This window comes from Macrosteles quadrilineatus, unplaced genomic scaffold (assembly GCF_028750875.1).
Source record: "Macrosteles quadrilineatus isolate MER2022 unplaced genomic scaffold, UCM_ALF_1.0 Scaffold_8__2_contigs__length_117827958, whole genome shotgun sequence".
Lineage (NCBI taxonomy): Eukaryota > Metazoa > Arthropoda > Insecta > Hemiptera > Cicadellidae > Macrosteles > Macrosteles quadrilineatus.
This window is the reverse complement of record NW_026542601.1, coordinates 91,371,893-91,386,796: the sequence shown is the minus strand read 5'-3', so window position 1 is coordinate 91,386,796 and position 14,904 is coordinate 91,371,893. Positions and strand designations below refer to the sequence as shown.

The 14,904-nt window shown below is 34.7% G+C and overlaps 1 protein-coding gene across 2 annotated transcripts in view; it reads left to right on the top strand.

Annotated features, from left to right (window-relative positions):
- The first annotated feature begins 1,914 nt into the window (after window positions 1-1,914).
- The window catches only part of LOC129001725 (uncharacterized), a 73,713-nt gene continuing 60,723 nt past the window's right edge, over window positions 1,915-14,904 (top strand). For both annotated transcript variants that reach the window (XM_054429133.1, XM_054429132.1), the window contains exons 1-3: window positions 1,915-2,011; window positions 4,138-4,295; window positions 8,267-8,408. In XM_054429133.1, coding sequence (XP_054285108.1) covers window positions 4,149-4,295; window positions 8,267-8,408 — 289 coding nt within the window. In that variant the 5' untranslated portion in view covers window positions 1,915-2,011; window positions 4,138-4,148. The remainder of the gene's footprint in view (window positions 2,012-4,137; window positions 4,296-8,266; window positions 8,409-14,904) is intronic.

Sequence of the window (14,904 nt, the reverse complement as noted above, 5' to 3'; positions counted from 1 at the left end):
ATAGTCTTCTCTGAAAATAAACCTTCCCCTGATATAAATGATGCAGAGTAAGGTCTTGATCAATTCAACATTTTTCGTTGTGACAGATCCCCTGAAACAAGCATAAAAAACAGTGGGGGTGGTGTCCTGATTGCCTCAAATAAATCTCTGAAGGCGTCTTCTGTTGATCTGTTGGGTGATGATGTTGAAGTCTTGGCTGTTACAATTAAACATGGCCATATTCAACTTGTTTTGTATGCAGTCTATATTCCTGCCAACCAGCCCTTCTCTAAATATCAATCACTTTGTGACTCCATTGAACACTTACAGTTAGATTGTGGTTTTGACTCAAACTTCCTCTTTGTCGTTGAATTTAACCTCGCTAGTACTGGAAGTCCTACTTCCTCATATGGACTACTATACAATTGACACTTTAGGAATACATCAGAGGAGCAATATATTTAACTTAATGGGCTATCAACTTGATCTTGTTTAAACACTGACTTGCCTTGCACTGTCTCCCACTCTTTAGGTATCACCCGGCCTTAGAAGAGGCTTTGGCCATCCCCTGTCCATGGCCCATCATCTACTGATCCTTCTAATCTCTATGAAGCAGATGGTGACCTGTTTGCTAGACATTTTTCTAGTGTATACTCAGTGCCACTGGTAGTTAGTTGAACCTGCTGTCCCTTTGAGGACCAACTACCCATACCAAATCTATTTCTTCAATACAGTGCACTCCCGAAGAGGTCAGAAAGAAGATTGAATTACTAGACATTTAAGGGCTGTGGCCCCGATGGCATTCCACCTTGTTAAGTAGGATAAGTTGCCAGTCTTTGTTATTTTTAATTAATTTGTTTATCTGACACTGCCCTTGTTAACTCAATTTTGTAACTTCCATGTCAAATCTTTTGTCTCCGCAACACATCTAGCCATTTGTCATTAACCTCCTTTTGTCCAATCTTGTACATATAGAATTTTAGTTATACCTTTGACTACTTTCCACCACCTTGTATACAGCACTTTGTATTATTGGCATTGCCGTTGATAAATAAATAAAATAAAAACACTACTGGTAGTACCTTACCCGCCTTACAAAACAACTGGAGTAGTCAAACTCAACAAGTGCTACCATAGATAACACATATGTTGGTTAGTCTATGGTACTAAAGGTACTACCATAGATAAAACAAACATACTCCCTTAGATTTCCTATCCTTATGGAACTGCTGAAGCAAATTTTATCGCTAGCTCTGTCCGGTTTTCTGTAGATGTCGTGTTTGGTTTACAATTTGTTTCTTGTTATTTCAGTAATTTCAAACCTCGTTTGACAAATTAAAACTATCTAATCATAAACAATAACTCGTCCACTAGCTATATAACCAAACAGTGAGGCACAAATAATGATAAACTAACCCTAAAATAATATAAACAAACTGTAAACAAAACCCGTCATCTACACAAAACCGGGCAGAACTAACAACAAAATTGGCTTCCATAAGGATAGGAAATCTACTAAAGGGCTATGTTTTATCTATGGTACTAGAATATGTTTTATCTATAGTACTACTAAACAAAATATTATCATAAAATAATTTTGAGTACACTTTTTACAACGTACCTAATTAAAGTATAGATAGTGCTTACATCTAGAAAATTTTCAAAAATTAAATTTGAAATATGTTATGGGAAGCCATAAGACATCGGTCAAAGAAAAATCTAAGTTAGTAATGTCTACGATTCCAAGATAAAATTGTTATAGTGTTATACCCACACAGTGTTTATAACCAATGGTCCATTTGAGTCTCATCGTCTCATGTATCAACACAGGGCCACATTTACTGTGACCATTATAATAAAAAAAGTACAAACAACCTTGGTTCGCGCCTGGCTCTCAGCTGTGCGTGTTTCTTTGAATCTGGGCAAAATTGGCAAGTGAAGTGAGACAGTGAGACAAGAAGACAAAATTACTACAATTACCTAAAAGTGACTAATTACTCTAATAGTGTTTTATAATGTTTTAAATTGCATGGTAAGCTAGAGTTATTCTCTATCATTAAATATTGCTATATTATTTTTAAAAAGCTAAGTATATTTGACATTTTAGTTGGTAAGTATTGTACAAAATAATTTTTATCAGACTGCAAGGAGTTAAAAATAACTTCTACAATTTTGGGACTATAAACTTCGGAGCTCAAAGCTCAAGTAATATTCAGGATCTAGATTAAGTTAGTAGGTATAGTTACTATTATTTAAGTTGTACACTTTTTCCCGAGGTTTAAATAATTTTACATGCAATTTCAGAATCAATAGGCTCTACACTCATTTTAATCTATGGTATCAGGCCAGGCCAAATAATTTTAAAATATATCCTTTCTGTGGATTATTTAACTTAAGTTACCGGTTTTAAGTCTAGACCTAAATAGGCTAGGCCTATATAAGTATTTGATTTGCTTACATAACCTCAATTTTATTATAGGTCTAAGTTATTTAGGTTCAAAAGACAAAAAAATGCATTTATCCCTTATCTATTTTTGTAGGCTAAGTTATATATATTAGTTACACAGAGGATATGCGTCCGGTAACCGGACATGGATTAGGCGTCCAGCAGTGACGTCACCGGGTTGTGGGGGCCCGGAACGCCATTACCACAATGATACGATGTAAACTTACAGCCATCGGTGTTTGTGGTCTAGTGGATAGAGTGCTCGGCTGGGAATATGCAAGAGGTCCCTGGTTCGAATCCCATCGGTAACATTTACTTTTTATCAAAGATTTTGCATTTCATGCCGGTAAGTTAATTATTCCGTATAGGTGCCTCCAAAAGAATTTCCAATTTTGATATCTTACTTTAGACTTAGTTTTTTACCTCCTGAATCCAAATATACCATCATTTTTCACCGCTGATGAATATTTCTCAAGATATCGCCCTACGGTAATAAAATACAACATTAACTTACAATAAACAATGTAGGATTTAACATTTACAAGTGGGATGAACTACGCCTAACTTATGGGTTAAGTAAGCCAACAGCTGATTGTTTTCAATTCAAGCAAATCAGCAAATGGAAGTGACAACTTTATTAGCTAACTCTGATTCTGCAATATGAAAATCGCGTGATTAAGTTACACTTTTCACTTTCTAAGACCAATAGTTAACACATTTAAAAAAATGTATTATTTTTACCAGTATTTTATTCTTATTTATGATTTATATTTCGCTGTTTGGAAATTATATAATAAAATGGCGCTATTCTAACATAATCTAACCAAACAAAACCTCTAGAATGTAAGGATATCTCTCCTATTGATGTCAGAAAAAGCATGTAAGGGCGGTAAGTCGTGATTTATGTGAATTGGTGACTGCATTAAGTCCTTTAAGGTAGGTTAGACTAGGTAAGTTAAAGTTTAGGTTATAATGAATTGATTTGTTAGTTTAAATGTCGCCTGCAGACCGTTTTTGTAAAATTAAAATCCTGAGAAAAACACTTCAAATTACTTTTTCAAAAATGCAAGCAAAAAAACTTCTAGGCAATCGGGACAACATCTTTGATGATTTCACATCCAGGGTTTGTCGCGATCGTCTCTAGTGATTTGTTTTTAAATCCTTTGACTATTTTTTGGGATCTCGGCGTAGTCCCTGACAATTCCCCGTGAGCGCGGCAATGCCAGAATTGCAGTAACGTTGTAAGTATCTTACACGATTGCGGTTACATCCACCATTATCTCAATACTGGTGAAAATTATTTGCGATCGCGGCCATTATCTAGGATCATATTTTAATCACGGCAAAATTTGTGATGGTTTCCCATGATCGCGGCAACGGCTGTCATGATTTCTTGCGATTGCGGCAACTTTCGGTAAGCCTATTCATAATAGTTTCCCACGATAGTAATTTTCAACTACGCAAAACAAGAGAGGCCATTCGGTAAGTGCTAAATTTTTGAACTTAATTAGAAAAACTACTGTGCGGGGGGGGGGGGGCCTTGTCCCGTCGTCTCGGCCTAATCAATTATTTATTGGCTTAATGGTTCCATAATATTTATCAGGCCTAATTAAATGATTATGACTTATCTACTTAATTCACACATTAAAAGGCCTAAAATAACTTATAGTAGGTACTGAAATTTAAATTTATACGTTTTCAATATTTTTCAGTTTGTAAAAGCATGAGTGGCTGGCAGGGTCCACCAGTTTTGGTCGGTGAACGAACATTGTGGTTAGGAAGTGGTAGTGGACTTCCTAAACCTGGAGTTGTCCGATGGATTGGTCAGCTTCCAGAAATCGGACCGGATTGGACAGTTGGTCTGGAGCTGGTAAGTTATATCTATAAAATGCGTAAATATAAAAAAAAATAAAATTGCAATCCATATTTTCAAGCCTTGAGCTTGGTTCAATAACTAAATCAAAATATTACCTTTGTCAACCAGCTTCTGTAGTGTAACAAATGTTACGGTCGTTTCTGCATCACTGTGCCATCATAAGACGTTCAGCCATGAGGCGTCGTTATAACACAAAATATAAACATCACATAAAACACACACATAAGCTAGTCAAAACGGGTAAAAAAAAAAACAAAACAAAAAAATAGGCCTGTTGAGGAACGTACATTTCCGCACTTAAGCAAGTAGCTGACTGGAAGAGTCATCCATGCATTGTCGTGTCGGCGGTGGCGTTATCAGCTGTACTTGGCCCCCTTGGTCTAGGTTCCCTCCTATGATTTTAAATACTATTGAAAATGAAGTGTGATTTGAATTGTAATTTATTTTATACTAGCAGAGTACCCGTCCTTCGTACGGGGTTGGCGTATGAGTATAAATGCTTATTGCAGTTATACTCGTGCTTTGTCTTTTTGAAATGGGGGAGGACACGGTTTGAGAAAATTTGGTTCTTTTAATTTTTGTTATAACACATCTACCACAGCCATAATAATGGTCTACACCTGCACCTAAACAACAGAAAAAAGTACACTACCAAATATTCGCACAATATCACAAATTATTTATAAATCAAAAACATGTCACAATGGGATACACAATGGGAACTGACAAAATAAATCCTATTTTGTCAGTTCCCATTGTGTATCACAGCTTTTTGTTGCTGCTTGGTTTAAATTAGCTGTTGTCATAAATATAATAAAAATAATGGTCTACCCTTTTGGTGAACCTTATAACTTGTTAATGCTATTGAATATCATAGAACCAACTTGTGTAGCTAAAACAGCTGGCAAAATTCTTTGATTCATTTTAAATATGAATACTGATAAGGTTAACATGGGAATCTCCAGAGCCACTGGGGCGGAGCCCGAATGGGTCTTTGAGAAAAGAGTATGTCTATATGTTAATCGGGAACGTAAGCTATCATCATACCAAATTTCAGCACAATCCGACCAGTAGTTAATGCGTGATTGAACTTCAAACTAACAAACACACAAACTTTCATATTTATAATATTAGTAAGAAGTAAGATAAGACTCTTGAGTGTAGCAGATTGCATGAAAATATAATAGGCTAATATATTTGGTTCTTACCATCTACGCAATCAGGGGCTATACTGCACTACCGTCGTTTCGGAGATAACTCCATCGTCAGGTGCGTAGTGGTACACTAAACTATGGTCTTGTTACACTTAATACAAAAAAGTCTTCATTTGCATTGCATCAGGGGTTGAATAAATACTAAACACATAAAAATAGGATGGATACACGAATATACTAAAACACTTAGAGCACGAGCACAGCTAAAAACTGACGACCGACTGTTCAATCCTGGTCACTGCAGGAGTTACAATGATGACTGGAACAGCTGATAACACAAAGTACCAACTTATCTTCTCAAATTATTTCTTTTCTGTTTGATTTATATTATTTTCTCAAAAATTGGATTGGCTGCTGAATTTGTGTGGGAGTTGATTATACCAAGTTGGAGTTATCTCCAAAACGGCCGTAGTGTAGTATAGCCCCTGATTGCGTAGAGGGTAAGAATCAATATATTATTGTATTTTAGCGAATTTCCCTATAGGGAAGTAGCTATTACCGTAGGTCTCATGGTAAGACTTAGGCCCGGGACCGATTTACTTTTTCATTTTGATGTCCCCAGAGGCCAAAAACACCACTCGTTCAAATTTTTATATATGTATATATATATATATATATATATATATGTGTCCGTGAACACGATAACTTGAGTAATTTTTGTCCGATTTTGATGAAATTTGGTTTGAAGGTGTAAGGCGGGATAAACTTGAATGAGTTCGCGATCCAGCATGATCGGACCATGGGAACAGGGTTTTATGGGGGGTTTTATGGGGTAAAAATTGGTTTTTCTCACTTTTGACCCTCAAAACACAAAATTTCCCAATTTTTCTCTAAACCTTCTTAAAGAGCTTAAAAAAACAAACAATTCAGTATATCAAAGTGTTTTTGTACGGTTATTGGTTACGGAGAAAACTAAAAAAATGGTAAATTTAAAATTCCCATGTTATTCTTATGGAGAATATTGTAAAATGTTGTAGTTTGCTTGTTTATGGATATCTTTTGATCAAACTTGGCAAATATATTCATTTTATACTAAGCAATAATTATTTTGCTTAAAACACACACTTTATTAGTTTCCTTGTAGCAGCAAACCTAGGTACTCGTTAAACCTAATGTTATTTAAATAGATCAATTGAAAATCAATTCAGCCAAATGGAAATTCGCTTAGGCATCAGGTTTGCTGCGGCGGGGGTATTATTGTTTAAAATCAGTTCCTCAAATTCTTCCAGGGTATCTAATTTGTTGCCTTTTGTACAGATGTGAAGGATTTCCAAGCCAGTGTCAAGGTTATTTAGGACGTGATTTTCATCTATCGGGTGTTGAGCAAACGTTGATTTTTTTGTTGTTTTAGCGAATTTCCCTATAGGGAAGTAGCTATTACCGTAGGTCTCATGGTAAGACTTAGGCCCGGGACCGATTTACTTTTTCATTTTGATGTCCCCAGAGGCCAAAAACACCACTCGTTCAAATTTTTATATATGTATATATATATATATATATATATATATATATATATGTGTCCGTGAACACGATAACTTGAGTAATTTTTGTCCGATTTTGATGAAATTTGGTTTGAAGGTGTAAGGCGGGATAAACTTGAATGAGTTCGCGATCCAGCATGATCGGACCATGGGAACAGGGTTTTATGGGGGGTTTTATGGGGTAAAAATTGGTTTTTCTCACTTTTGACCCTCAAAACACAAAATTTCCCAATTTTTCTCTAAACCTTCTTAAAGAGCTTAAAAAAACAAACAATTCAGTATATCAAAGTGTTTTTGTACGGTTATTGGTTACGGAGAAAACTAAAAAAATGGTAAATTTAAAATTCCCATGTTATTCTTATGGAGAATATTGTAAAATGTTGTAGTTTGCTTGTTTATGGATATCTTTTGATCAAACTTGGCAAATATATTCATTTTATACTAAGCAATAATTATTTTGCTTAAAACACACACTTTATTAGTTTCCTTGTAGCAGCAAACCTAGGTACTCGTTAAACCTAATGTTATTTAAATAGATCAATTGAAAATCAATTCAGCCAAATGGAAATTCGCTTAGGCGTCAGGTTTGCTGCGGCGGGGGTATTTTGGGTTAGGATGATGCTCGGATGCTGCTGTTTTGAAAGTACACCCCGTTTTTCCTACATAAACTCGAGGACAACAACTAGCACATTTTATTTTCCTGTATTTTAAAAACCCGTTTTGACTATGTGTGTGTTTCGAAGAATAGGCTATGTCCTCTCAAAAATTTCTTAAAATTTTAGGACTCATCCGTTCCTAGTTAAAACACTTACAGTAGGCTATATTTATTTAATGATCAACTTTCCACCCTTAATGTAGCGGCGACCTTGGCGGGTGCCTGTCTCACAATTTCCTAGTTACGGTCCTTGACAAGCAACGATTTATTTTTATCTACATATTAGAAACAGGGAGAAAACTTAAGTATTTTAGTCTCTAAGCCACATTAATAAGATCTATTGTAATTTTTGTAACTTGCTCGTATTGACATGCTTTGCTATGAACGATGGCCAATTACGAATTCCCCGGATTTTCACTATAAGTGGTGCTCTACCGATGTAAGTAAACATCTTAAGGAGAAAACATACATTTATTTCCCGTGAGTCAGGGTTGAGCTAAGCCAACACTGTACTGTTAGTGAGTGGTTCTTTTGTTAAGTTGTATTTTGGAGGCCTAAAGTACTTAGTGTATGGTACTGCACCCTATGAGTTACAAATGGTACCTTTTGTTCTAGGATGAAGCTTTACCGTTTGGAGGGATTGATGGATCATGGAAAGGCAGAGTTCTCTTTGTTTGCCAACCAAAGCATGGGCTGCTTGTTCCTATCTCTAATATCATTCCTGGTTCAAAATTGAAGCATATACCTAATATTTCTGGTAAGCTACATCATTTGTATTACATTACGCCCAGGCTATGTTACATATTAAAATGGTATAAGGTATAAAATTACCTGATTCTTGTGATCCTAAATTTGTTGTAGTGATCAACTGGTTTCATGGTTATAACATCATCAGGCTCTTGTTGTCACTCTTGTGAGAACGTTGATTTTTAAGAACACACAAAGATATTAATATTTAAATCAATAAAACACGAAACACACTGGCAGACGATTAACATAAATTTATGTTACCATTTTACCATTTAGGCCTACCGTACCATTTTAATATTCAAGAAGTGATCCTGGACCAAAGAACATCAATATATGTTACATAGCCTAATGGGCATTCTTTTTTTCATCGCTAGGCCCTATATCTAATTTTTTAAACAGATCTAAATCAAATAAATTAAATAGTTATTGCTGATCTATTTCAGTAGACTTGTGTTTAGAGTTGATGCCCCTCGTCGTGGTTACCAGAAGTAGTTAAACACAACTTTAGGTTTTGATCTGACATGGGAAAATTAATTATGTCTCTTGATTTAATTGCCTTTCTCTTCATCACTCAAATTGGCTGAATCTATTATTGTTAATTTACACATGTCTTTTTTTGCACCACATTTAAGTCTCAAGGCTCTTGGATATGTTGTAGTGAACCCTAAACATTTCCAAAACCCAATGTCTCTTAGTTGTAATGTATTAGCAGGGGATTGTATCTTTGTCAGACGGCGAGGTATATATAGTGGAGTTACAGGGAAGTTCAGCTGGTAAGTGGATGTCGGCGTCAAGCTGGCAACAAGATGATGTGTTTTCAACAATTATTGGTTTTTTGTTTTTTTTTTTTGCTATTGCAACTGATTTAGATCAGTGAAAAAATTTGACAGCCAAGCCATTGCTTGTTCGTAAAAAAATCTTAATGCTATCTCTGTTTTCTTTACCTCCCCTCTACCATTTTGGCTAGTTTACACCACTATGCAGAATGAATCGTGGTCTTTAATCACATTTTTGTAGATTAAGAAGCATTAAAGTAGGCTTTTTTAAAATCCATTGTCAGTGTAAACGGATTTCTACATTCATCTGCATCTGTCAACAGACGATATATTTCAATATTGCATTGCTAAGATATGTTAAGTTTAGTTTAACCAATGAATATAGATTTTGTATTCATTGGTTTAACTTATCAATTCAAGCTTGCTTTAGCTTTTATCATAAGCCATTGGCCCTATATTACCCACTAAAATAGAATACCCACAAAAATACCTCCCCATGACTTAAAGTAGGTACCCATAAAGTGGGTAATTACCCACCAATTCAAAACCCTGTATGCCAGTCAAGGTATCAACCACAAATAATCAAAGTTTAATCACATAACACAATTCTTGGCAACAGCGTTGATTTTCCCTTTTATTAATACTGTGGTACACATAGAGGTAGAAACTGGCCAGAATAGTGATGGAGGAAGTCAAGAACAAGGAACTAGTGATAGATTTGAAGTACCTTCCTTTGTGAGCTCATTGATAATCAGTTTATAAGAAATTCCTATTTATGAGTCTTGAATGTCTCCCGCGGCAAGGCAAAAACGTGAGCATCTTCAGCACTACCAGTGAAATCGTGATTGTCTCTTTTGTTGATAAGACAATCGTCTTCATCAATCACAAAAAAAGTCTTCTGTTAAGGCACAGGAATTGGGAACGTCTGCTACGGTCGTAATAATATCATAACCTTTTTCTGCCGTCACAAATCGTAAATGTTTCCATAAACCTTGTCTGTGGTTTCGGCAAAATCTTGATCGTCTCCTTCAACCTCTGCAGAATCGTGAACATATTCTGTATCCATAGAAAAATCCTGAATGTCTTCTGTAGTAACAGAGGAATCACCAACACCTTCCAAGGTCTTCGTAAAATCTTGAGTGTCTCCTGAGGTTCCGACGCAATAGTGATTGTCTCCTTTGATCGAGAATGTTTGAAACCATCCTTGTCTGCTGCAATCGCGGTGAATTTGACTATTTTCAACAGCGCAATTTTTGCAGACGCTTTTTGCAAAGGCAAGAGAATATAAGCCTGTCTCAAGAGAAAAAGTTACCTGACCTGCTTGGTCCAAAAGTGATTTATGGCTTGAACCGATGTCTTGGTGCCCAGCCTGTCCCACAAATTTTGACAACCTGCAGACCCTTTCGGCAAGTCCCCCCCTCTGAAATTTTTTGGTGTTTCCCTTGATTCAGGCAAAGATAGAGGTCGGTTCGGTATGTTTGTTTCACGAGGGTCCTTGATCCCATTGTTAAATTAATTTTAAGTTTGATCATTTCCGAGTTTGACTTTAGTGTTAAAATACTGTCACAATTGAACAGTAATTACTTTGATGAGAAGTTCTGTGGTTTGGATGAACGCACAGAAATGCATGGACAATTCACATACCTCAACAAATAGACTTTTTGATAGTGCTTCTGTTGGTCCTGTTTGATACATAGCACGTTTTACTAAATGGATAACAATTAAATAACATTCAAACTATTAAAACATTTCTCAATAGACTATAGAATTTTAGGAAGCCATTTTACCAGGATTTTTCATAGTTGAAAAAACCCAACATTGTTTAAATTAGTTGTTGAATAAGTACTAATCACAAATTTAAACTACTTTTAACGTTTTTCAATTCTTAGTTTAGCTTATTAAATATAATTATTCTTAGTAATATATTGTAAATTATATATATAGTAAAAATTGTTAACCGACAATCACTCTTACACATACATATAAAGTTAGTCATTTAGCAACTATTTTTAAAATTAAAATATGGTATAAGATTACCTGTTTCTGTCTGTGATCCTAATTTGTAGTATGAGCTACCGGTTTCGAGGTTATAACCTCATCATCAGGCTTCTTGTCACTCTTGCGAGGTCGTCGAGTTTTATAAACACACAAAACACTAACATTTAAATAAATAGTTACAAGACATTGACGGATACGATACGAATATATTTAACATAAAAAACTGGAACTAGTTCCCACACGACGCGGCACGGGTAAACGTTTTGTCATGACTCAGTCATGACAAAACGTTTACCCGTGCCGCGTCGTGTGGGAACTAGTTCCAGTTTTTTATGTTAAATATATTCGTATCGTATCCGTCAATGTCTTGTAACTATTTATTTAAATGTTAGTGTTTTGTGTGTTTATAAAACTCGACGACCTCGCAAGAGTGACAAGAAGCCTGATGATGAGGTTATAACCTCGAAACCGGTAGCTCATACTACAAATTAGGATCACAGACAGAAACAGGTAATCTTATACCATATTTTAATTTTCAAGAAGTGATCGTGGACCAAATAACATCATTATGAACTATTTTTAGCTTCACTAGACCATAGGATTTTTACTTTTATACTCAAAAACATCAACTGTCCTTCACTCCTCTTATTTTTAAAAAATCCTGAAACAATCAGTTTAGGTATACTGTATAACCGGATGTAGAAAAATTTGACATGAGAAACCAACTGAGATGTAAAATACAGAAACATAAACTTGAGACGATTGGTTGATTGGTGAGATTTATAAATATTACGTTGGACTTCCTGAGTTGTCGGTTCTAAATTAACAGAGACTGCAGGCCGGCTTTGGCTCTGTGCCATGAAGCCAGACTGTGATCACAACGGTCAACACCATCTGACAAACACAGTAATTTGAATTGGTAACAATAATTTTACTGTTCGAAAAGCATATTTATGTAAATTAAATCAAATCAAACTTTATTGTCACAATAACGTTTCTAGATAGCATGGCTATAAAACAGGGGACATTGTCAAATTATAGTAGCCTAAATAAATAAATTTTGATAAATACATTGTTGGTAAATCTTACATTTTATAATTAAAAATAAAATGCTGACTTTTATTTGAGAAATATTTTACAATAAATATTCATTAATATGGTAGTTTTTCTATTGAAAACTATGACAAATTCCTTTTGAATATCATTGTACTTTCTATATTTTTAAAACCTACTGCTACTGGTAACTTATTATACTTTTTACCCATGAATGTTGGTGTCTTTTCAATGAGACGCAGACTGGATTGGTCACTGAAAACTATTTTTAAACCTTGTGTTATATCTGTGGTCAAAATTGTCATGTAAAAAATTTTCTTAGTTAATAGACTTTACTTTATATACTGTAAAGCATGTGAAGACTTGACCGCTGGTGAAAAAAGCTATTTTAGATTGTGTTCTAAAATTAATTGTACATGAAATCTCATTGTAACTGTACAATATTTCTAAGAGTTGATTTAGATTTAGATTTAGATTTTATTTTGTCTTAGATCAGATGCATCGGAACAGAAGTGAATAAATTGATACACGCATGAATGAAAGAACGAATAAATGAATAATATATGAATGGATAAATAAATAAATGAAAAGTGATACTATTAAATTATTATTCGAGCAAGTATTATCAAAGGATTAGTAATTTATTTAAGCTAGAAGTACTCATATTCCTCCAGTAAGAAGATGTAAGATTGAATGTTTGTAGTCATAAAAAGCTACCTTAGTTTCATTGATACAAATTTACTTTTTTTAAAGTAAGGATTTAAGCATTATTTAAGTTTGTCTTATTTAAATATCATATGGCTTAGCTAATTACATAACATTTCAATATTATTTTTCCTACAGTCATCCGACAAAGTTGGCTTCCTTGTACTGTTTATAGTACAGAAAGCTGCTAATTGCTGCATATTTATACTTTGCCGTACGGTTTATACTTTGTCGTACGGTTTATACTTTGCCGCACATCATGATTCCAACGAAACAACACAAAACAGCGTGGTTCTATTATGCACGTAATCTGTGTACGCTTGGAAATAGGTTGGCAACACTTAAAGATAATAATACTATGAGCAGCTGATTGACTATTATAAACTACGATTTTACCTGTCATTTTGTTTTTATAGTTTCGGTATTTCTGAACTTTCTGGACTTTTCTTTTAAAAGTTTTTAAAACATTCCTACGATCTTAATAAACAAGAAAATACCTTTAAAGCATTTTTTTTGGGCGCGGAAACCACTTCAAATTTTAAAAACATACGGAACTATATTCTCAAAACGCGGAGCACATTTCTTGCCGAGGAAAAATAGCGGAGTGATACAGACCGGGTACTACTTTCTCTAGGGCACCTATTTGTGTTGTCAGCTAAACCTAAAAACGTTTTGTTTAGTGTTTGAAAGACTAATTATTTATATGCTTTATAGTGACTGTAGGAAAAATATAATGTGTAACACGAGTGCAAAAGGCCTTTGCTGCACTCGAGATCATTCCGCACATTGCTCTCGTGTGCAGCAAAGTGCCACTTTTCCCACTAGTTACACAAATAACTATTGTCAATAAGGGAGGGTATTTTTATATTTAGATATTTTATATGCTAACAATAATTTTTCTCAACTCTAGAAGATGGGAGTACATTTTTCCAAAGTGTATTTTAGGCAACTATATAATCTCTACTTAATAAAAATTAAATAAAAAAATACATTCATGTAAAATTTTGATGCTGCCAGTTTTTAATTGCTACAGTAATGTTACTTTGCATGTTTTAACATGGTCGATGGTGTGAGTCAGTCGTGGCTAGTTTGTATTTTGACTCAGAGAAATCTCAACCTCCCACTATTGACTCCAACTGCCGAAAATAGTGCCTCACTTATCTCTGCAGTTGATGCTAGGACAGCTATAATCATTGAGTTATATGGCTATTGGTCATCATTGTAATCCCTGGTACATTATACTTACCACTTTCAAGTACAATTCTCAGTTTCCAGATGAGGATAACAATTTTTAAACCTGGTTGGGCTTACCTTAAAGTGGCAAATACAAAATTCACTCTAAAAATGTCCATTTTAGCTTCACACTCCTTGTTAACGCATTGCCAAGTTTTCTTATCGCTACTAAGAAAGTTTGTTTAAGATTTGGTGTTGTGTGTCATCTTGTGTTTTTATCAGTCCTAATTTAAAACTCCCATTACAGAAAGATTATAATATCATAGTAAATAAACTGTTCAATTAATTTTTATTAACTTTCTTAAAAATTTGAAATGATCATAAGCCAACTTATGTTATGACAAAATATATGGCAAACACAATTTCTATACCCATAAAAGATAATGCGAGGTAGGCTAGGTCAATTGTTTTGCTTTGTCACAGCATCATTCGTACAAAAAGCTAAGCATTTTAGTAGTCAACAAGTTATACATAAGCAACAAAAAAACTGGCAAGAAACTTTCAAAAATCACTTATGAGCTCTTAATTAGAAAACTTCCCCGTTGTAGGGTATTTGGAAGGGGGGCTACCTTTCTGCACTGAAATATTAACGCTCCGGTATATTCTCCAAAAATTGACAATGCGGCCCTTGATTAAAAAAGGTTGGATACCCCTGGTCAAAACTACTCAAGGCTTCTTACACTAATCTTTTATTCAGTTTTTGGGTAAGAAGGTCTTAGTTACGCCCCATTTTCAGTA